The sequence below is a fragment of the Pholis gunnellus genome, assembly GCF_910591455.1.
Source record: "Pholis gunnellus genome assembly, chromosome: 3".
NCBI lineage: Eukaryota > Metazoa > Chordata > Actinopteri > Perciformes > Pholidae > Pholis > Pholis gunnellus.
The window spans coordinates 28,104,269-28,128,429 of record NC_136529.1 but is presented as its reverse complement, the minus strand read 5'-3'; the positions used below and the strand labels follow the sequence as shown (position 1 = coordinate 28,128,429).

Genomic DNA, 24,161 nt, shown 5'->3' with positions numbered 1-24,161 from the left:
AGATTTACAAATTGAATACTTTAAAATGTCTTAGAGTGCGCTCACAGCTTGGTAAAACTGCTTTATTTTTTTGAGAATGTATTTAAAGTTCTTTTTAAAATCTGCTCCGAATGAAACATGATACTGTTTTACAACACTCAGTTGGCGTGTGTTATGGTATGCCTCTTTTCTTTTATTATTTCTCTTGTTACTTTTATGTATTGCTTGTGTCCTAACATGTGTACTTTATTATTGCATTATGTGAAACTGCTGCCTTCTTGATCAGGACTCCCTGGAAGAAGAGAGCTTGTATCTCAATGAAACCTTCATGGCTAAATAAAGGATGAATAAAAAAAAGAATTTACAAAGAAGTTAAAGTATTATTAAATGTACGTGTACTTTCATTTGTGGGGTGGATTTTGCACATTATTCTCTATAACATCCTTCTTATTTTAAACACTGTACAGCACTTTTAACTTCACTTTTTGTGTTGTAAATCCTGTTTTTTTTCATTTAAAAAAACGTCTTTCTTAGAGTCACTATTAAAGACACAAAGGGCACATGGCTTTTAATAACATTTTATTTGTGCATATTACTGACATTTTCAATAAAACCATAAAAACGTGTACATAAAGACAAAGACAGTCCAGCTTACACATCATTTGATCTGTTCATCTTTTTTTTTAGCCACAAGGAGAAACTTTAGCAGCAGCTCACCTCCTCCAAGAAGCAGGACCAAGCACGTATAGAGAATCAATGGATCGATTTTGTTTGGTCACAGCTCAAGCTAAAAGTTCAGAAGACTGCAGGTTGAAGTGGAGCCTGAAACAACCCCTCACAGACTGTTGTGTGTCTGCGCATGAGGTTTAGCGGCATTCACGTAAACTTTCAACTTTACACGATTTCCCGATAAGAGCTCGTACCTGAAGCGTCACATATTCTCATTTCAGTGGATGTGGAGCAAAAAGTGTCATTTATTTTCAGCATCGGCAACACAACGTTTCTCCAGCAGGTTCCAGTGTCAGCTGGAAATCACTGCGGCAAATGAGTTTGTTGTGTCACAACTGAGTAGATATTGGTGATTCATCAAAGTGTTTGGTTAAAGTGTAAAATACCTGCTGTCACTGCATGTGGCACAATGGCTTCTTTCTACAGCTCTCCTATTACACAAATATTCAACACCACACAGTAGTAGGAGTAGTAGTGGCAGAACAAAACACAGCAGCTTATTATATACCACATTTGATTGAAAACAACAACCTTAAAGTCTTTCTCTTAGAAAATGGCACATTAGGAGTTTTAACTCTGACATTTTCGTTTCTGAGTGAACGCATATAACTCTCACTAAGTTCTCCATACATATGCCGACTTCACATTGATGGTGCAGCTGCCCTTGATGTCTCTGAAGGTGGAGCAGTCGAAGTCGGCCAGGAAAGTCCTCTTACCGGTCTTGTAGGGAATGAGCGGGATCTTCACGCGTATTTGGTGGTTTTTCTTAAGATCTGGAATCCTGAGGGGTAACAAAGAGTAAAGTTTGTGGGTATATTTACGTTGCCTGGTGTTATGATAGGCAACACTTCTTTTAACTGATGCAGGGTTGTACATTAAAACGTCCCAGACTAGGCCCGGGCTTTTGGTGCAGAAAATAAATATTAAAATATGTCCATATAGCACCAAGTATTAAAAACCAAAGTACCACATGTTGGCATCAAATGCCTCACCGGATTCTTAATCTTATCCTTTGATCAGACGGTTCCTGATTTAGGTAACATCTCAACTCTAAGACTTAATCACGAACACACGCATCACTAAAATAAATCGTATAAATGTATTTTGATCTTATTTGCATTTGACATGTATCAATAAAAATGACTGAAACTTGCTGGTTGCAGCTTTAATTTGTTTTCATATCGTTAAGAATACTTTCTAAGAATACTAGAAATGTGTGGTTGCACATATCAAACTAAGATTCTACATATTTCTTTGTTAGTATTTTGTGATTGACAATTAAAATGATTTATTGTAATAAAATAACTATTTTTTATTTGCACCTTTACTGTAACCAGCATAACACCATGAAAAGCATTCATCATCCCGGCCAGGTTATGTTAGACACACACATACACACACACACACACACACACACACACACACACTCACACACACACACACACACACACATTCACACACACACATACTCACTCGACTTGAACCTCATCACGCAGTAGTCCGCTTCCAGAGAGAGTCAGAGAGCACCGCGTCAGCGTCTCGTTGACTGGGTTCCTGAAAACCACCTCCGCTGTCACCGGACGGTACAGTCGGACCCTTTTGGGAATCTGAAACACAAAATTTGAACAGATTATTAAACATTAAAATGTGAGGTTACAGCTTTTTATATCATGACTGTAAACACAACAACAAATTGTGTTTGTGTAATAGTCATTTTATTGTGTCCCGGACTCTATCCATGTAACAACATGATACTATCCCACATAAAGGCAGAGGTGGAGGAACTCATAATTAGATCTTTTACTTCAGTAAGTACTAATCCTACACTGTGAAGCTGCTCCACGACAACCGGAGGTCCTGCATTCAAAACCTCCCTGAAGTAAAAGTATGTATCAGCCAAATGTACTTGAAGTACCAAAAGTAAAAGTACTCATTGTGCAGTCAAATGTTTCCCGTTGTTGTTTTACGTAAGTAATAATGTACATTGAGATCTGCTATTATTGCACAATAATGACATTATCCTGCTTATTACACGGCTGCTTATTAAAGAAATCAATAATTTGACACAAAATATCGATTCAAATTGTGTATTTATATAATAATATATATATCTATATTATTATACATCTATTCCTATATCATTTTATATAGTTTTATTGATTGTAAAATTATTTTCTGGATTTAAAAATGACTTAAAAGCTTAACCGTTGCCAAAACTGACAATATGTTTTTTATACTGAGTAACTGTGATACTAGGCATATATATCTCAGCTTAATAATAAAAAATGTGACGAAAAGGAATAAAAGAGAACCAAACTGTACCAATTGTACCAATACCACATTCAGTGACTAAATACCTGCTCATGACATTTCCATCAACTGTAGTTTGTTGCCAATTAGGGAATGTTTGCACGCTAACACACTAAACTAAGATGGTAAACACAAATATGTTACATTTGTCATTGTGAGCATGTTACCATGCTGACGTGAGTATTTAGCTCAAAGCACCGCTGTGCCTCAGTACGGCGTCACAGTGCCGATAGCTTGGCTGTAGTCTTGTTATATATATTTGTATTATTTTGTTCATTTTGAAACTTTAATCTTAGACTTTGAGTGTGAAACGAGACAGCTGTGTGACAGACAGCTGAACAAAGCCGGACGACATGTCTTTACGATTTGAGTTTTTTTTACTGACGTTGATGGTGATGGGAGGGTCGCGCAGCACGACATCATCCTCAGCCAGGTATGAGTAATCTGGCTTCTCTTTGTCCGTGACCACAGCCGAAACCTTAATGCTGTCGCACTCCAACATGGGTTTATGGTAGTCCGAGAACGGGATCCGGATAGGGATGACCAGATCTCCAAGAGACAGAGGAAGAGAAGAGTCGGTTCACAACAAATTCTACAAAAACATTCGGTTTTCCAGACACACAAATAGTTTTGGTTACATTTGTCAACCTTTTGAGATATCTGCCTCCAAAATTCAACAGTTACATGTTCACAGAAGAAGATTCACCTTTCCCAGGCTGCAGCGTCTTCTGCTTCACCTCATTCTGGATGATCACACCCGGCTCGTCGTTGTACCTCATGGCTTGGACCCTGACGTTGATGGACAACGGCCTGGCAGCAGTGCTCTTACTCTGCAGCACCAGCTTCAATCTCACATTCTTACCGTTCGTCGGTGGGGTCACCTGCAGCACCGCGCAATGAGACGATAGAAGGACAAAATACACTTATTGAAAGAAATCCAGTTGGGTTAGTCTTTGATCAAGTAGTAAATAACAGGTAACAACAGTTACAAGATATGTCTTTGTTTAGGTTTAAAAGATCTGGGTTGTTGAAGTTTAACCTTGCCATTACTGATTCCATTTTGAATAAAATTTAAAAATGTGGCCCTTTGCCATTTATGCAGATGTCAGGATGATCCCAAAGCTTGTAACTGTCGGAAAAGTAGTTCCAGTCTTTAGAGTGAGACATTTCCTGATTTAATTTCATGGTGACTTCTGATGCGTTTGTCCTGTGAGTGTATAGCACGGTGTCATCTCCAAAACATCATGATTTCGACATCATGGCACACGGATAACAGGTCATTGAGATAGTGATTGATATATTCTGAAGAGCAGTGGCCCTAAAATTGTATATTGAGTATTGTGACTTTTCCCAAGGTGCAGGTTTTTTTTAGGGGTGATAATTGAGGTGTGACTGAAAAAAAGAAAGTTGATGGTTGATATTTCGATGGTTAGTTTTTTTTGGCATTTTTGCTTTCATTAGGAAAAAGGCAATAGACACGTGGACGATTGGAAACAGCAACAAAGGTCCCCAACGGGTTTTCGAAGTGTGGACGTTGCAATTCATGCTCAAACTTAAACCCTACCAGGACATCGTCCAAGTTTTGTTTTAAAACTAAATTTATAAAAGCCAAAAATAAAAATAACAAAACATCCAAATTCAATAGTCTAAAGGGAAACTTTAGTTTCTGTGACGCACCTCTTGAAAATGCATAAACACTTGCGGTGGTGGAGTTGGCTGTGGGGGTTCACCGTCCGTACTTCCTGTGTTCTCATTCTCCGCCTCGTCACCACTCTCATTTTCTTCGTCCGTCTCGTCGCTCTCTGCGCCCTCCTCCGTCTCTTCAACCTCAACGTTCCCCCCGCCCTCCTCATTCTCGTCGTTTTCTTCAATCTCTTCATTCTCGTCGTCCTCCTTGTCGTCCTCCTCCTCCTCCTCTTCCTCATCTCTGGAGTAGTCTCTGGTGATGGCGTATTTATAGACAGACCTCTCCTTCTCTGATCCTGTAAATATGAGGATTCAGTCAAATTTTTTTGCATAGCCTTCTGCTGACCTCCTCAGCCGACACGGTGCACGCTCACGCAGAAGGCTATGCTACGGCCGCGTCACTTCTGGCATGTGTTTTCGTTACAAAACTTATTTCAGAGACCTCATCAGGGAAAAACCACGACGACTTCATGACTCCCAAATACAAGACAACAAATTGTGTGGTGTGAACAGTAGAGCTATCGGATGACTCTGAAAGTCATAAAGTGTGAACTTGGCCCAACCAGCGTAGCATTAAAGCGTGGTGGAATTACCACGCTAACTAGAGGACAGCTGGCTACCTAGCTAGCTGGCAAATTCCGCCATGTTTTCATGCAACACTGGTAACAGAAAATGATCTGAGGGAAGTTGTCACTTATCTGGTGGACGAAGCATTAACTTGTTGAATTCTACACATTTTTAATGACTGGCTAGTTACCTAGCTGCCATGCTAATTCCACCATGCTAACTATACACTGCTTATAGAAAGTGAGCCCAAACTGGTATTTTCTTGCGTGACTACAGAAAAACATAGAAACTATAGTGCAGCATTAACAGGTGTCTGACAGGTGAACCAACCCTCTCTGTGTTTGTAGTTGCTGGTGATGTTATTCCTCTTGTTGGAGCCGACACTCTTGGTGGAGATATTCTGACCGACTCTCGAGTTTTCAGAAAAGATTTTCACCATTGAACCGTCAGCTTTCTCCTGATACGACACACAAACGGACAATAGAAACAACACAAATACATTAGGCTTAGGCTGGCCCTCTTTTTCTTTTTTTTTTACACTAAATCACTAAATGTGACGTTGAGATTAGGCTCTAAATCTGCTTACTGACCAGCCAGTGAATGCAGTCGGCATTGACCTCAGCGTAGACGAACGGGACGTCATATTTGAGGTCTGTCTGTCCGCTCACGACGGCTGTGACCGGAGCTGGACCGCAGCAGTAAATACCTACAGGAGGAGAGACGTGAATATATTAAAGTAAAGTAACAAACTCCTCAACTCACACAGAGTAGTTTGGTGTAATGCGATTTAAAGACACTATCTGTAGGATTTCAGAATGCCTTCACCGCGATGAAAGCTACGAGGACATTTTTTATTTTTGTGAAAACTAAAATGTATGCTTGTATATATGCATATAGTAGTTTAAAGGGGCTTTCACAACAAAATCAATGAATTGAAGGGGCTGTGTTGCATGCATGTGTACAACTAAACCAATAATTTCATTAATGAACACAAAATTGATCTGCAACTCTTTTGATATACGTGTTTTAGTGAAATGCCAAACATTTGTCGGTTCCAGCTTCTAAAATGTGAGGACTTATGGCTTTTCTTTGTCATATGTGTCATTAAGCTAAATAGCTTTGGAGTTCGGACTGTTGGCGGAACAAACCTAAACATTTGAGGATTTCACATTCGGCTCTGTGAAACTGGAGGTCAGTATTGTCTGACATTTTCTCGACAAAATGATTAATCAACAGACGGCGAGAAAAAAATCAGCTGATTAATAACAATAGTGATTTGGGGCATTGATATGTGTGTGTGTGTGTGTTGCTGTAGGTGCAGGAGATGAAATAGAAACCGGCAAATCCGGTTTAAGCATCAGGACAACATATGGTGCTTTATGCTCCGTTGAGACTAGATTGCACAACCCTGGAGATTTAATCTTAACATCAATAATGTTTTCCACCATCTTAGAGAATTAATTTGTTTGCCTTTTATATGTGCTTGTGCATATTCAGCCCGGTCTCATTCCCAGGTCGTCAAATCAATGCTTTGTCGAAGCTCTCGGTGTCTGATACTTTTGATCCTGCTCGAAAACTTCACGTAAAAATTTCCTCCTGAGCACAATCGGAAAATCCTTCTGAACACATTTATGAACCCCAGAGGACAAGTTCTCATAGTAGAAACAAATGTTATGGAGATAAAGAGAGTCTGTACCTTCACTTTGCTCTTGTGGTGTTGGATCCAGAACTTGCCAGCCGTCATATTGGCCGTCGTCTGACAGGTCTGGTCTCCTCATCCACGCCTCCACCCACACGTGGAAGTTCCTACAAAGACAAAAAACAACATTCAGAATCTGCAGCAGTGCAGAAGATCTGAAATACACCACTGGAGTATTATATTAAACAATAATAGTCTGGAATATTCCTTTAAGATCCCTTTTGGACATGTTTTAAGACATACAAATACTTATGGATATGCCAACATTTTTTCGTTTCAAAAGTTGAACTGGTGAAAACCAAGATTTTTTCAACAGGTTGATTCTAAAATACGGAAGACAAACAAAATCTTAGAATATCAAGTTCTTCCTGGAATAAAGCAAAAGATAAACCACTCAAACAAGAACACTGGATTCGTTTTAAAGCACTGAACTGATATGTTCTTCTTTTTGTTAAAAGATGAAGTTCTCGATGTTCGTGTCTAGTCCCGATAGACCACAGTGTGTCACCCTTTGACTCATGTTTTGAGGTATATATTGTAAAAGCTTCATAAAGGGTCTTGCAGGCCAAGTTGGGGAAACCTCAATGTAATGAATACCTTGAACTATCACACTCACGGTCCTATTCACAAAGAATAGATTGATAGCACCATGAATGTCGCATCACTTGCATCCACTATCTGCCCCGTCTCAAGGTCTGATTCACTAAAAACACAGCGCTAATGATATTACAGCACAAAAAACGTCCATAGAGGCGTAAATTAACCATGTCGCAAAGTATAAATGTTGCCTTTGCGTCAAGAACACAGTAGGCAGAACAATGGCAGAGAATCTATACATTGTTTGCATAACTTTAGTCAATACCTTAACAACAGATCACATGACCACTTTTATGTCAAAAACACACCGAGGATTATCACCTGAGCTCTGCGGAGGGACTTAGTCTCATTCAGCTCATTGTTTTCTTTGATTTTCACGGCTTTTATAGCCTCGTTTTTCAGCTGCAGCAGGCAGAACAAGAACAAAACGGAGCTAAAAATAAAGTGAATATTGGTCGTAGATTCATCAGGATAAAACACAACTCCTCCAAATCAATGATCACTTTGATATGCAACTGCTGGATGTGCCATATTGACTGAAAAGACCATTAAATGTCAGTTTCTGTTAACCCCAAATGGCCCGAAAAAGTGAGTTATTGAAGGTTTAAAGTCAATTTAAATTCTTAAATTTGAACTGTGTTATTCGGGAAAAAGTGTTTTATTTTGCCCTCAGACAGCTACTACTATCTGTGGTGCAAAAACACCAAATTTCAAAATTCTACAACACCAGCTGGCCACAATGTTAAAGGGATATTGCGGTGTACCGGGTAAGAGTTGTGTGACGTGTTTTAACTTTAAGGGACTTATTAAGATATTGAAGCCTCCGTGTCTCACCAAATACTGTCGACGGATGGCCTCTGTGGGACTCCGTAGTCGGCGTGATAAACGTCAATGCTCAGATTCTTGTTGTTGTCGTGGGCGGACTGGAAGTTGGTGACCACGCGGCACGGAATGCCCAGCAGGCGCATCACTGGAACCAAAACATGAAGATTTGAGTCACTCAAACAAGCAACATGACACCTTTCTGGTAGAGAAACAATGCCCTTCTTTTGTTTAAACTTAACTCAACATTTACCTGAATATATACTCGTTTAATTCACTAGAGGGGTATTTGCTGACGTATTTTATATCGTCAGCAAACTTTTAAATCACTTGTGTTACTTAATGATATTATTTAAATAATAATATTTGTTCTAATATTTATTTTGGTACCCACCAGTGTTTGTTTGTCCTTAACAAACAATTAACAGAGTATCAAAATTGTTCTCTGACAGACAAATTGATCAATTGTTTCAGAGCTACTATTCAACCTTTACAGATGTTGTTTCAGGTGTGAGTACCTGTAAAGACAGACGTTACCTGAACACATCACACCGGCGAACACCCAGCACTGCCCGTACATGACCTTGTGGCAGCCGCTGTCGAGCCAGCGCTTAAGGACGGCGTGACTGCCGGTCCAGTGAGACGGTCTGAACCCGCCACCGAATAAACCGTCCCAGCGTCCCACCAGGACTCCGCTGTCATCTTCACTGTTGATCTGGAAGAAAACAAGGACATTCTCATTCTTGTAGCTTTTTTTTTCTGTAAGATTTGGACACATTTGCCATTTGTCTTTTTTATAAGTTGAAAACTACATAATATACTGTACATCTGTCTTCTTCTTGAGCTCCTTATTGGCAAACATTTTTACAGAACTGTTATTTCAACTTTCAATATGTGGAACTGCATGAAGCCCAATGATGCCGTAGAGCTATTCTTTTGACAGAACGACTATTTGATTTCAAAGCTTTGCAAAAATTGTATTGATCTGATAGTTAATTATAAAGTGAGAAAATAATGGTTTATGGTCTGCGTTAAGCTGTGAATGCCAGTCACACAGGGTCATTCGTTTCTAACTTTATAACAAGCACCAAAATATTTTTTAAAACTAAAACATCTCTGGATTTTGGTAAATGTCCGCCCATAAATGCTTTGCTGCTATGAAGGTGTGTGGACACAGAGAGCGCGTCCTACCATGGCGCTGATCACGCGGCTGACGTAGATGGGGTTACAGCGATCAGAGACGTCTTTGCCCGGGTCAATTAAGTGTTCGTGGTTGAGGTCCAAAATCTTCAAACTAATGTCCACCATCTTGTCCTCAAACTGAACAGAAGGAATGAGAGGAGAGGCTCTTGAATCATATCTTCTTTACGTGAATACAGATGGGAATATGATTGAAACTTTACAAAAGACATCATCTACTCTTGGCAGTACAGTACAATATGTTCAATTTCCTCATATTCAAAGTTTGGTTGCTCATATTCACACATTAAAGTTTAGGATTCAGAATTCAAAACCGAACATTTAAACATTTAAATCTGAATTTATGAATTCTGAAATATTGTATACATTATATATAAAATAATTCAGGGCCATACATTTTGTGATATTTAAATTTCAACATTAAGTATTCGGTAGTGATAAAAAAAATGTGGCCATTTTTTTGCTTCCATGAAATTAGTATCCGTGTGTGTGTGTGTGTGTGTGTGTGCATGTATTACTAATGTTGTGAGGACATACATCTGTTTACACAGTCACGTTGTGGGGACTCACCTTCCCTTTGGGGACAAAATGGATGTCCCCATAACATAAATCATTACATTTATGTTGAGGTAAAAATTAGGTTTAGGCTTAGGATTAGGCAAGTAGCGTTTATGGTTGGGGTTAGGCTGAAACTTCGGGAAATATATGTAAGTAAATGGAATGTCCTCTGAAGTGAAACACGACTGTGTGTTTACCTGTCCAAAGTCCCAGTCAAGAGGGAAGATGTAGTTATTACTTCCTTTGTAGATGACTCCTTTTTCATTCATCACATACTCATTTATCTCCTTCTCTTCCTTCATATACACCGAGTCATCTACAGAGAGAGGGAATTCATACAGACGGACAGATGATATTATTCAGTTTACAGTATAAATAGTATTCAAAAACGTCTGCATTTTAAAATCTTACTGAGGCAAACAAGACATGATCATTATCAGCCAAATGTACTCAACGTATCAAAAGTAACAGACAAGCAGTGTTGGACTGCAACTACAGAAAGTACACTACATTTACGCAAGTACTGTGCTTACGTTTAAAATTGAGGTACTTGTACTTTACTTTTCTTTTCTTTTCATGCAACATTCTACTTAACGACATCGCAGAGGGAAATATTAATAGCACCTTTTAACGTCAATACATCAGCTTTAATTACTAGCTACTTTACGAATCAAGATTTTCTCAAAAAAAAGATACAATTTTAGAAAACGTGATGCTTTGTTTCAAGTTTAACTACAACATACAACATGTCCATGCGGGGCTTTTTCTTGTGACAGAGCGTTTTAACGGTGTGGTTTTTAGTACTAGACCTACCGGAGCACCAGGGGTTGTAGAGCACCACCAGCGTTGGCAGCGGCTTCTCCTCGTCTCGGGGTTTCACAACCAGGTTGAACTCCCCGATGGGGGTGTCAGCCGGCGGAGTGATGGTGAGGACCAGGAGGCCCCTCGGCGGTGAGGCATCCTTGTGGAGATCTACCTTCCACACGGCCTTTGCCGATGGAGAAGGTTTCTTGAGACCTAGGATACTCAAGAACGACAGCGTCCCCTGCTCCTCGGTCGGATGATTTCCTGTCAGACATTTATTCACTGTTGTAACAATATTGTTGTATATTTATAACTAAATGGTACAAGTTAAAACACTGACGCGATAGTTCACATACTGGACAGAAATCCCTTGAAAAGACCAAAAAAAGAGAAAATAGGGTAAAACTTTCCGGCTAAAGAAGACCTGTCTTTACGTAATGATTCCCACATTTGCATTTAACTTGATCGAAAATGTAATTAAACCCAGCAATGCAACAGACTGTCCCGACTGATATTTTAATAACATGTTTACTGTTTAAGTCAGTGGTTCTCAACTGGTCTGGCTGTGGGACCCACCATCACCCCTTAATGACAGGCCGCGACCCACATTTTCAACTTCTCAAATCGTATTTAATGAAAAGATGGTGCAGTTTGAAGCTGAGCTGAAAATGTCCTCTGCAGTCGTAGTAGTAGGGAGCTCTCTTGTGCAGAGAAATTGTTCCTGTCAGTCCCCGTCCCACACGTTTCACGTGAACGAGTAAAACGGCTTCATGCTTTCTTGTGCCGGAACCTCGCTGCGCTAAACTCACTGAGGTTTTTGCTTCTTTCGTCCTTAATGTAAGAAGATCCACATCTCATGTAGTCAGTGTCGTACTTGCATTTCGCTCAATTAACATGTGAAAACAAACTGTGGGTCTTGTTCTATACTGTGAAATGGCGGGTGTATTACAAGGCATTAACGCCAAATACTGTTAAGAAGTGTGAATAACTCCGCTGCATAAAAAATCCCCTTCAAAATAAAAGCACAGGATTTCTTTTTTTTTTTCTTTTTCTTCAGGCAAAGGCCCGCGACCCACTTTTGGGTCGCGACCCACCTAGTTGAGAATCACTGGTTTAAGTAATATATAATTACATTTTCCAGAGCTTCACAAAACAATTAGGGTGTGCACTCAGAGGAATCTGACAGTACGCTTCCCAACACTAAACGTTTCTAATTTAAATGTAATTAAATATTAAGGTTAACTTCTTTTTTCTTCATAAAAGTAAAAAAATATACCTGAAAGGTATTACATGATACTTCATCATCATCTATAATGTTTTTGTAATATCAGTCAGGCCCATTTTATTACATTATTGGTAGAATTATTCCATTATTGGGTTTTGTTTGATTTTCCGATCAGATTAGGTGCAAATATGGTCAAATTTTCAGGAAATAATTACAGAATTATTGAAGAATGATTGTTCAGGGGAAACAGTATCTACAAACAAGATGAGTTTTGTGCTAACAACTAATTTAATGAAAGACCGACCTGTCGATGCACAGATGGAGAGCGGGTGAAGGTTTTGGTTGAACGGTTGACTCAGATGAAAGGTCACTGTGAAGGGTTGGCCTCGCCGCACAATCAGCTGATCCAGTGAGAGTTCAGTGGTGTGGTGCACAAAGTTGTTGACTTTAGGGTGGAGGTCCACTCCTTCAAAGACTGAAATAAAATAAAAACAGACAAACATGAACAGGTTAACAGAGTCTCTGAACTTCAGGTTACTAAAAGAGATGGCGAGCAACTCTTGATGTCGGTAATATTTAACTTTATGATCGTCCACTTTTTATAAAGAGCAAATCTCCAAGTAGAAAAAGCAAAGATCTCGTTCATCTGTGACAAACAAAAAGATAGCGACCATGATTTAAATAATTAGCATCGATCAAATATAATTCTTAAAGTTTACATAACCAAGAAACAATCTGACAACACATACGTAACATAAACGCACCTTAAATACAGAGAGCAAAGGAAGAACGGAACGAAGTTACAAAAGATGAACACTAGAAATGAATGAAAGGCCAATGCTAGTAGCTGTAAAGCAAAAAATACAACACTACAAAACTAAAAAGATTTGTGATGATTTTTTCAGCACTGTAGCATTCGCTCAACTGACGAAAAATTGAACTAAGTACACTAAATAAGACATTTTTAGTGAACCAAAATGTTACGGAAAACACACTGTGAAAGGGTTAACGTTGTAAGACAAAAACACGCTGTATTGAAAAAGACTTTAAACTAGAGATTGAGACCATAAACTCATGTTTACAATGTTTGCTGAGGTAATAAATCAAGAGAGAAGTAGAGTCATTTTCTCATAGAGGAGTCGCCCCCTGGTGGACATTAGAGAGAATGCAAGTTTAACGCACTTGTTAAATGGCTTCACTTTTTGTATTTGTATTTCTTTGTGTTGGTTTTTATGCTTCGTTATAGGTATTTATCTTTATTTAGATAAATACATCTTTATTTTCTTTTGGTGAGTCAGAGACAATTGAGCCAGCTGTGGTTCATTCCCTTTCAGCTCAGGGGAGGGAGCGGTGAGACCTGGATTCACCTAGTGACAGATACCAGGGCAGGGCGAGGTTACATAACGCTAAAATGCTTTGCACCATTTGAAATGTGGAATCACAGTATGCGTTGTAAAGAAATATGTGTGGGACGGGGCGGGACAGAACAGGGCGGGACGAGAGAAGAGGACAAATGCTCGCCTCTGCTTGAACGACAGCCTGGAAAAGCGTGTCGACCGTCAGACGCCACGTGAACGTCGTGGGCACAAATGATCCATATTGGAAAACCCGGACCACCGTCTCCACCACCTACTGCAGGGACGGACTCATCCGGCTCCGCTGTCACAAGGACAGATACAGGAGAACATTCCTGCACACTGCAATAAGACGTTATAATAAATCACCTCTGGACAAATCAATCACAAGAGCCTGCTGCACGTTTCCTGCTCAGCATGGTGAACATGGTGCAGAATCAAGCAGCTCAAGAACCAAACATGTCCCTCAGGCAGAAAACAACAACAACAACCACCTAAATACAGCTACACATAGAACTGAAGTGCATTGGACCCACGGTTGCAAAATTCTCTGTCAGGCGGTGTTTGATTAATGTGATAAGCGTGATGTAATGGTTGCATAAAAGTGTGGCACAACACAACTCCATGGCTGCAAAAAAACAATTAGATATGAAAGAGTTAAAGTTAGATGAGGAGGAGGAGGAGGTCATGGGCCTACAAGTAGGGTTGTTGTTTTACAGGATGTGAGGTCCTGAAGCATACAATTATTTCAGGAAGTGCGTCCCTGCAAATCATCTCTGCGGAAGTATAAATTAGGCAAAACAGATTTGTGTACTTACTAGATTCTTTAGTTTCCTCTATCATCTTTCCAAAAGTTTCCCCCTCAGGACAGAAGGTGTGAAGACGGTGAAGTGCTCCCTGGCAGACAGTCAGCGGCGCACTGATAGGTGACATACAGGGTTTTACTGTATTTAAAAGAACTAACAAGCCCAACCCAGATGTCAGATTAACTCACAACAGGTATGGTGACCTGCATTGTTAACTACTTCCTGTCAGCGTTGCATTGCTAAATGGCATTTTAGATCATAATACTGGGGTTGCTAAACTACTGCCAACTGCAGTCTGGGTAGTAAACTGGTTCATCCTCACGCAGTGGAAACTCACAGAGGAATGACTGGGAAAGGCTGCGATCAAGGATTACAACATTAATTATGAATCATTGTCTTGTATCCATACATATGCAAAGAGGAGTCCAAACTATTCATACCGTTTCGCTTGTTCACACATTCACGATCCTTGTTCCTGTTGTAGGTGTTATAGGGCGAAGTGGTCGGGATACAGTGCCCCCCAAATGGAGGATTTTTAAAAGGCACACCAAAGCAAGTGTTATATAAGTATTTTCTCCGTTAATAAAGGTTTAAAAACTATGATAACATCGTATTATCTTAGTTTCATATCGTTTTAATGTATTATATACCTTTTTATTTGTATAACAAGCATAAAAATCGCAAAAAAACAACAAAACGCGAGTGTGCCGACGTCTCCTGCCAGCTAACGTTTCAACATTGTAATAAAGCTGATTTGTGCATCACAGTCCTGCATTCAACATATTTCTATGTCGCATCTCTAACCCCTGTCACTCTGTTCTGAATAATGGGCTGATCTGCACATCCAGCAGTTAGACAGCAACATGATCTTTCATTTGGAGTCGTGTTTGTGTCGACCTGATGAACGTGAGTCTAATGTTCACTCTGTTTTAGCTCCGTTTTTGGTCTCCACCAACTCTTGAGGGAAATTTCTGTTTCTTTAGCTGCCAAATGCTCCACTATGTTCAGCAGCTGGTCTCTAACCGTGTCCGTCTGCTATATGATGCTGAGCAGGAAGTGTACTGTGTTACAGATTCTTCTGCAACCAAAAGACGCTCTGAGCGCGTTGAGAGTGACGTTGTGGTTCGACGGCTAAACAGTGAACTGAAGCTCTTTAAATCTGAGGAGCAGATTCAGGTGATGAATCTTTGTAGGTTCATCACTGAAAGCGACGTCTTTCACACCGTCGCGTTGTTTTCAACGGTATCCGTTCCATTTGCGTGATTAGTAAGTTGTATTATTGATTACTTCAATTCAGTAAAAGCCCCGTCTCCTACAGCATTAAGTTCCCGTTTACTGAACGGCATTCTCACCTGGACGGTGGTGAGAGCAGGATTTCTCTGAATTTCGAAACAAAATGTGACGCAGGAAGACAGTTTATGCGTGGGCATTACGTCACATTAAATTGCATACACCTTAAAAGAAGCTCTGCAGGTTTTCATGTTTTTACGTGCAGAAAACATGAACATGGTCGTCCTGGTTTCTGTTGGAGCTTCTGATCTGTATGTGTCAATAAATAGAGGTTTGATTTTAATAGATTACTCATCATCTTTCCCTCTTATTGTCTCTGTTATTTGGTCCATAAATTGAATTTACGCTTTCCTTTAATTTTCTCATTTTGAGATACTGCAGGTGGACTTCGTGTAGCAACTTCTTAATAATTCATTTTAAAGTAGTTCATTACTCTTCACAACAGATGCCTTGGCATCCTCCCCAAACGTACAAAAATATGGTTAAAACAGAATGAAAATGTAATGATTTTGTCCATATTTAGAAGAATTTAATGGGTTTTCAACTTGCTGGACGGATGTTAAACTTCTCCTTTTTGTCTCCAGCAGTGATTTGCATGATTTTTTGTGATGTTAATCCCCCTGAGGTTAGGAGCCCACTGAAAAGATTACGACGCTAATATAAACGTAGGATGTGAATCTGTCTGATATGGCTTTTGACTGTTGTTCTGCATCAATTGTGCAACATTGTTGAAATGTTTTCAACCGGTTTTTAGTGATGACATGACATTGAATGCTTTGTTCCGCACTGTTGATCACTGGGAAACTCCCAGTGGTAAGAATGTTGTGACTCTTTATTAATGGTGAGTGGACTGGGAGGAGCTGATCTGTAACATAATAATCAGTATCATCTTCCCCATGTCTGCTCTGACGCTCTCCAGACCTGGTGACATGTCTTTCTTACTGTTCAGTTATTCTTCATGCACAGTTCAAAGGTATTTGCTTCTTATTATAACTAACCCACGTACAGGTAAACCGTAACAGGTTGTGTTTGCATTTAGCGAGCAGTCGACTGTAGATTCACAGAGAAGACGAGAGACACGAGGAGTTCATGTGAGGACGGCAGTCCTTCCTTTTAATTCTCATATGCTGTACATGCATGGGCTTGTAAACGCACGTCACTCTTTTAGAAATCCTCACTTCATATATGTCACACACACACACACACACAGTCACACACACAGTCACACACACAGTCACATACACACACACACACACACACACACACAGTCACACACACAGTCACACACACAGTCACACACACACACACACACACACACACACACACACACACAGTCACACACACAGTCACACACACAGTCACATACACACACACACACACACACACACACACACACACTAGCTGTCCTGCTGAATGAGGTCTTTGGCTTTCTGCAGGTTGTGATCGACGGCTCCATCTAAGAACTGAACCCAGGTCAGCTGTGATTCTCCACACACATGACTGGACCTGTTCAGGTGGGAACAAGTAGAGAAAAAAGATAAAGAATAAAGACAATAAAGACAATAAAGACATCCGTCGTCAGCTCCCATCAGTCACAGAAGGAAACGTGTTTTTTTTAATCTGATCTGATAAGATGAGCCAATTTAACGGACACACCGCCCACATGTTTCTCACACTCTGACTCCAGATAAAGGCGCCCCCCCCCCCCCCGTCAGGAGTTTAGAATTCATTGATCGCTGGAAGCAGAATTGGCTGACGGAGTCGATTTGAAGCAATTTAAAGTTAAGTTTGGGAATTTCAATATAAAAATCCTATCTTTTAATAGTGAACTTATTTAGGAGGATAAAACACATTAAAAAAAGCAGGTTTTATGGCATGTTTTGGTTACATTTCTGCCAATTTTATTGAATTGTGACCATTTGCACACTTCAGTCACCTACAGGAAGTCATGGAGAGGATGTGGAGGCCCGAGAGGAGCATTCTGTTTTGGAGAAAAGTGTTTTATTTTGGAGGTTTTTCTTTCTAAATAGTAGATTTTTGTAATTTGTAAACATCCATTAAAAGGGTTAAATGATAACTGGACTATAAATTGTATAGCCCCGCTCTAGTCTTCCATTTGGGGTTCAGTGTCAGGGATCGAACTGCCGTCCTTCCGACCGGAGGACGACCTGCTCGGCCTCTGAACCACGGCCCATAAGCAGACACGCTTGTCTGTCACGAGGAGACGATCGTGTCTGCTTATGATCCGGTGAAAGGTTTGTTTCTATCTGCTTAAATCAGCGCAAATAAACCCTTTATCTCAATTTTATTCCTTTTATTTCCAATTAATTCCTCTTAATTCCACAGGAAAGTTTCCGCCTTGAATATTCCCTGAACTATGCGACCCTGGTCTGAGGTTTTTATTGTCGGTCATCATCAATCGATCTTACCTGATGATCCCCAGAACCTTCTTTAACAACGACGCCAATTTAGACACCTGTAAAGATAAATATATGAGATATATGTCATTCTGCCCCTCTCAAAAATAAGACATGTCATTGCATTTTGTATTGTGAGTCTAACGTTCACACTGTTGATTGTCTTCCAGTGTTGTACTGCGTCTTACTGACTCCTCTGACTCCTCTCCTGCTCCGGGCGACACGCCGTCACATTCAAGCCAAAACGGGCTCGAGATACACACAAGAACAAGTTGAGGCGTCTCGAAAACATTCACTCTCATTTACAAAACAAGTGCGTAGGATCCAAACTAAATGGTTGAGTACGTTCCAAAGAGGAAATGCACGTACGATTTATAAAACCTTTGCCTGCCAGTGAACTATTTCCTTTTAAGAAACCCAAATCAACCTGTGAATGTCTTCACCTCCCGCCCTCTACACGCCCACATTCAACCCGACATGTTCAGAGAACTACCGAGAGGAAGAACACTCGTTCACTCGCACTTCTTCCATTGACGCAGTCCTAACAGTGTCAGAGTATCTATCGTAACACATCACGAGTCTCACCGTAGCATTTATACGTTTACAGCAGTCAGACTGATCGATTCCAAGATGATCGCGACAATCGTCATTTATTTTCTGATGTTTTCTTATAGCATTATGATCAGGACTGATAATGAAGAGATGCAGTGATCGTGCGAGAGCCGTCACTGCATTAACACGATCGTTATGTTCCGGTGGTGAAGATTCCTTCCAGACCCCGTTTAGTGCGTACGCAGCGCTTATAAATGAGACCACAGGTGATTTGTAGTGATTTGCTTCATACGGGGCTCATCAGAGCATCCCATGAAACTTTTTCTTAACTCACAAACTTTTGACTTCGTGTCATTATTAGTAATGATGGTGTGTGTGTGTGTGTGTGTGTGTGTGAGAGTCTTACGTTGTTCTCCACTCCGCTGTAGTCCATCGGTGGGTAGAGGCACAGAGCCAGATCATCAAGACTGAAAGACAGCAACAGACAGAGATTTGTTGTCATGAATGTCAAAATGTATATTCCACTGTTAGAATGAAAGAGATCAAATAAAATCAGTTTCCTGCTGGCGAGGGTCCGACGTAGAGCTGCTGTAATTAGTCGGCATTATCGATGACGTCGAAGCTGAAAATGTGTCGACGTGAATATTTGAAATCGACGTGTTTTCTTTTTCATCTTTTGTTGTCGCAGCTGAATACTCTCAGAAATCCATAAAGCCGGCTGCTGCTACTTCAGAAATTCCGTTCCACTAAGTGTAAAACGGCCGATTTCACAGCTGCGTCTTGGAGGTTTGTGGACGTCGCCATCTTGGCTTTTTGCAACCAGAAACCAATCACAAACAGCAGGAACATCAGTATGGATCCATGAAAACGTCCATCGTCTCATTTGTGTGTGAGTGTGTGTGTGTGTGTGTGTGTGTTCCTACCCAGGACTGATTTCCTTGGTGATATCAGCCAGGTCGTCGAGCTGAGCGAGATTCTGAGACGTGGAGACGTCCCCGTTGGCTTTGACGGCCGACGTCAGCTTCCTCAGGCACGCCGCCGCCGCCTTCATCAGCCCCTGGCACGGACCAATCACGCGCCGGTCCTTCTCTGACCAGTAGGTGTCCTGGTTGCCTCGAGGCTCCTGGTCGATGTCGAGGACGTCACTGAACGGGTCCTGGGCCTCGGACAACGCCTGAGGGGGGGGGGGGGGGGGGATAAATAAAGTAAGAGCTGCATTATTGTGAATTATTCTCACTAAAACATCATGAGATAACTTATACAACAGAGATAATTGGGGCATTACGGCCTCTAATACAAGTCTCTGTGTGTGTGTGTGTGTGTGTGTGTGTACCTGCTCTATTTCCTCTATGGCATCTTTCACAACTCCAATCTGATCAGAGAGAACCATCAACACAGCCGCCTTATTATCTGTAAAACACACACACACACACACACACGCACACACACACACACACACACACGCACACACACACACGCGCAGGTTTTTCCATCAATAAACATGTTATTAAAATCTTGCAAAACACAAAGAAATAACATAAAATACACTCAAACACATTTTCTTTATCATATTCACAGTCCTCACTTATACAGACTCGTCTGTATCAAATCATCTTAGAAATCTTTAGTAACATTAAATTACATTTTATAATCTCTTGATAAACTGAAGGCATCATTAAATAAATAAATAAATAATGTCTAATGATTCTTAATAGTTCTGATCAGTCAGGACACAATCATTTAACTACATGTGTACTTTAGTCCTTTAGGCAAATTAAAATATGCAATAATCAAAATCAGCGTATGTGATGGAGTCGTGTTCCTTCTGGAAAGTCCTGATCACAACAGTCCAAGACGCCAAAGACACTCAACTTAAAATAAACAGATAAAAGCAGCAAAAACTCTTAAATTTGAGAAGCTAGAAGAAGCTGAATCTGAGGATTCTCTGCGTGCCTTCATAAAGCGCCAATTAAACTTCAGACTTTGTGTTGATTCACACTCAGCTCTGGTGAAGAGTCAAACACTCTGATGCATGAAACCGGATCAACCCGTCCTCGTCTCGTCTCCACTTGTCCAGCAGCCAGAGTCACATCAGTATCACTGAAACCTTCACTCTGCGCATGACTTGACACGAGGAACGTTGTGCTTTGTATCTTTCGGGGGGCTTTCACGTCTAACCTGTTAAAAAGTCATCATTTCCCCCGGTTGGAGCGGTTCGTCGAGGCGGGTGTGGAAAAGCTGCCAAACGAACCCGACAACAGAACCGAGAGCTCTCGGATAGACGGGCGAAAGCAGACGACAGCAGATGTGTGATTGTAGCATGAAGCTAAGCTACTAATTAATCCGTCTGCTGCATCGACAGGACGATGACATAAACATTGACTTTAAAGAGCCACTTTGATAATTTCAATGTACTCTAATGCTGTTTGTGTATCGTATTCTATTCAATGACGTCATACTCTATTGTGTTCGTTGTCACGCAACAATCACAGCTCAAATTCCTCGTATGTGCCAACATACTTGGCAATAAACCGTTTCTGTTTTTGAGTAAGAAGTAATGTTATTATTGGCACTGCATCATATTCCATGATTAAAAAGGTTCAACAGGTGTCAAAACTGCTGAATGAATCGGTGCACTTAGTAAATTAACTTAGTCAATTAAAAAGTGTGGGACAGTGATTTCACAGTAAAATGCCTTGAATCATGTCCGTACACGACCGTGTTCCTCAATCATCACATGCGGTTGATTCGCAGTCTAACACTACTCAATGCTTATAATCAGGTGTTCATCAAAAAGCACACACACACACATGAGAAGTGCTCACAGACTTCGGTCAGTTGCCAGACTTTAATGTCCCCACGTGGGTCCTGATGATGCAGGACGACAAATCACCAGAACTGTCTCATCAAGACAACCGGTCCGTTTGAATCCATGTTTACTCCTCTTTGTTCGTTTGCAACGAGTCAGTGTGAAGAGGAACCGGAGCAGAACTACGCGACCACAACCGAAGGAACCCGACGACACTGTAGAAACTGATCTTAAAGTCATTTTACTTGTTCATCTCTATCTTATCTCTACTGTTACTTTAACTTGTATGTTATTGTATCTGACTCCAGTAACTAATCCACTCTGTGTCTACAGAAAGTCTACTGACCTCGTGGCAACTGGGCAAAGTGGTCGCAGGCTGACCACACACCTCCTGTCGTTGTCAACTGGTCCTGGGACAGACTGAGGGGAGCAGAGGAAGAAGAGGACGAGGTAGAAGAGGAAGAGATTACAAATATTAAACAATAGCAGTATTCACCCTCCCCAAGTCAGTATTTAGTAGACGCACCTTCTGAAGCCACTTGGTCTGATTTACGGTCTTTACACGACGGGGGCGTGACGAATAAACAAAACGAAAAAGCAAAACACTCTCCTGCTAATGTTATAATGTCGAGGGCTTTTATTGTGAAAGGTAAGAACAGAAGGAGTGGACCCTGGTCTGTGTGTGTGTGTGTGTGTGTGTGTGTGTGTGTGTGTACCTCTGTAGCGGTGAGCTCAGGATGACCTCCACCAGCTGTGCGACGCCCTCCAGAACCTCGACTGTGGCGTCTCTGACCTGTCGACGCAGACTGACACCTGAGACAGCGAGAGGGACAACAAGTCACGCTGCTGCCGTTGGCTTCCATCCATCATCATCTTCGACTATTGTTATAGATACCAACCATCCATCCAACCACAGTTCACTGCATGTAAACTGGAACAACTCGTACCAACATTCTTAAGTTGCTCGTTGCTCGTAATTCAGGAGAATTAGCTGGAACACTGGAGCGTTTTAGGGGATTTATCAGCAGAGATGGAATATAATACTCACAACTATGTCTTCATTATTGTGTCATCACCTGAAACTATGAATCGTCAGGTCTTCATTAGCTTGGAATAAGACCTTCTACACTACTAGATGCCACTAAATCCTAAACGCTGTCCCTCTAAATTCTCTCTTAGGTAAGAACACGACGTAGGACGTGGGAGTCACGTGACAACAGCTGTTATTCAAACCTACGTTTCTCTCTAGTGGAGCGTCTACTTCAATACGTTCGTGCTGAATGACGTCGCTCACTCGAAAACAAGTAAGAGAAAGTTGAGACAATGGAACCAAAACGTTCTTGCGTGAGGTCCTTTGTTCTTCAAGGCAATGACTGGATGGAGACGCACCGATGTTCTTGGCCGATTCTGATTTAAAAAATGTTTTCAAGTCTGAAGTTCCGATTCAGAGTTTCTTTCTCAGCACAATAATTGAGAGCAAGGCTCCAGATTACCTTTCTTTTTATATAAAATATGTGAAATAAAAACGTGAAAGTGATGGGCGGGCAGCTCTGGTCCCGGACTGTTGTGGGGGCCTCACCTTGGCTCTTAGGCAGCCAGTAATACACCGTGGACAGACTCAGGACGCTCTTCAGGGCGGACTCTGATAACTTCTCTACGTCCTGCGGAGACGAAGGAAACACGTCAATGCGTTGTGAATTACAGCGGAACGTTTGTGTGACAATTCAAGACTTTGGGAAATATTAGAATCATTTCTTGAACAAGTTTCTAAAAAACTCTTAAATATCTACGATAAAAAGAAAGAGTCATATATTTTGGATTTGAACCGTATCAATATTTGGGGCTCGTTTTTGTAGATTTATTTTACTGCTGCTCCATCACATCTTTGAGGGGGTTGGGATGCTTGAACGTGCACACAAATGTAGCACAAGCTAGAATTGTGTTTGTTTTCTAGTGAAGGTTTCTTATATTTGTATTTGATTTATCGTTCAACTCTTTGTGTGGTTTGTCACACTCCTCCACAGCTCTAACCGCGGTGCTTGTTGTGGATCATAACTGGTACAAAATAAACTCTTCTGACGCCACTAATAATCTGACCTGTTGTGAGGGCAGCGGGGGTTTGGAGAAGGCCAGGCTGAGTTTAGTGGCTTCATGGGACACGGCCTTCACCGCCTGGTCTGAGGACAGAAGAGACAAGTCACATTAAAGGGACCCACTCAATGAAGAGGAGGATGATGATGAAGATGGGTGGTGTTGAAACTCAACTCAGAGAGTCCCAGAAGTTGGAGAGGTGGAACTCTCCGTCTGACTCGTTGGATTCGCCATCTGTGGTGGAAGATGAGCGTTCGGTTAGACGCATTTTTTAAAGGCAATGTCTCCAAATTTTTATTTTTATACTTAAGTTACGACGATTAAAACTGGAACTTTTGATTTGCACGTGTCACATTTTCTGACACCATAGTTAAAATATAAACAGATCAGCGTTAATTACTAATGAAAGCAAATCACTAGTTGCAGTCGTAGTTGGATACAGGCTGCTCTGGTGCTAAACTTGAAACGTGTACGTAGTTTATGGCAGTTTGGCAATATTTAATTAATTTAATCTCCAACATCTTTTGTAGGCTGTTTTCCTTTGTTGTCCGTTTCTGAATAAATATGTAATAATTATGATGATTGCATGCTTTTGTTACTACATTGTCCATTTTGTGTTCTTTTGCATCCAATTTGTATATAGTCAGATATATCTCCATATTGTT

At 40.8% G+C, this 24,161-nt stretch overlaps 2 protein-coding genes across 4 annotated transcripts in view; both read right to left on the bottom strand.

The window, feature by feature from the left end:
* Nucleotides 1–541: 541 nt before the first annotated feature.
* Nucleotides 542–14,462, bottom strand: tgm8 (transglutaminase 8). Its single transcript, XM_079157080.1, has 15 exons — nucleotides 14,350–14,462; nucleotides 12,481–12,651; nucleotides 10,961–11,215; nucleotides 10,345–10,463; nucleotides 9,581–9,709; nucleotides 8,927–9,104; nucleotides 8,402–8,537; nucleotides 6,968–7,077; nucleotides 5,862–5,977; nucleotides 5,602–5,728; nucleotides 4,696–5,000; nucleotides 3,725–3,899; nucleotides 3,404–3,567; nucleotides 2,182–2,315; nucleotides 542–1,489 (listed from the first exon to the last, which is right to left on the bottom strand). The coding sequence occupies exons 1-15, from the start codon at nucleotides 14,372–14,374 to the stop codon at nucleotides 1,324–1,326; spliced, it is 2,310 nt and encodes a 769-aa protein (XP_079013206.1). The 5' UTR covers nucleotides 14,375–14,462; the 3' UTR covers nucleotides 542–1,323.
* Nucleotides 14,463–16,721: 2,259 nt separating this feature from the next.
* The window catches only part of ccndbp1 (cyclin D-type binding-protein 1), an 8,483-nt gene continuing 1,043 nt past the window's right edge, over nucleotides 16,722–24,161 (bottom strand). Inside the window, exons 2-11 of one of the 3 annotated variants that reach the window (XM_079185713.1) lie at nucleotides 23,671–23,730; nucleotides 23,503–23,582; nucleotides 22,985–23,066; nucleotides 22,122–22,218; nucleotides 21,752–21,825; nucleotides 19,930–20,006; nucleotides 19,520–19,770; nucleotides 19,003–19,063; nucleotides 18,057–18,103; nucleotides 16,722–17,133 (exon numbers count right to left, since the gene is read on the bottom strand). In XM_079185713.1, the coding sequence (XP_079041839.1) occupies nucleotides 17,025–17,133; nucleotides 18,057–18,103; nucleotides 19,003–19,063; nucleotides 19,520–19,770; nucleotides 19,930–20,006; nucleotides 21,752–21,825; nucleotides 22,122–22,218; nucleotides 22,985–23,066; nucleotides 23,503–23,582; nucleotides 23,671–23,730 (938 nt within the window). In that variant the 3' untranslated portion in view covers nucleotides 16,722–17,024. The other 2 variants (XM_079185715.1, XM_079185714.1) reach the window with 2 other exon arrangements.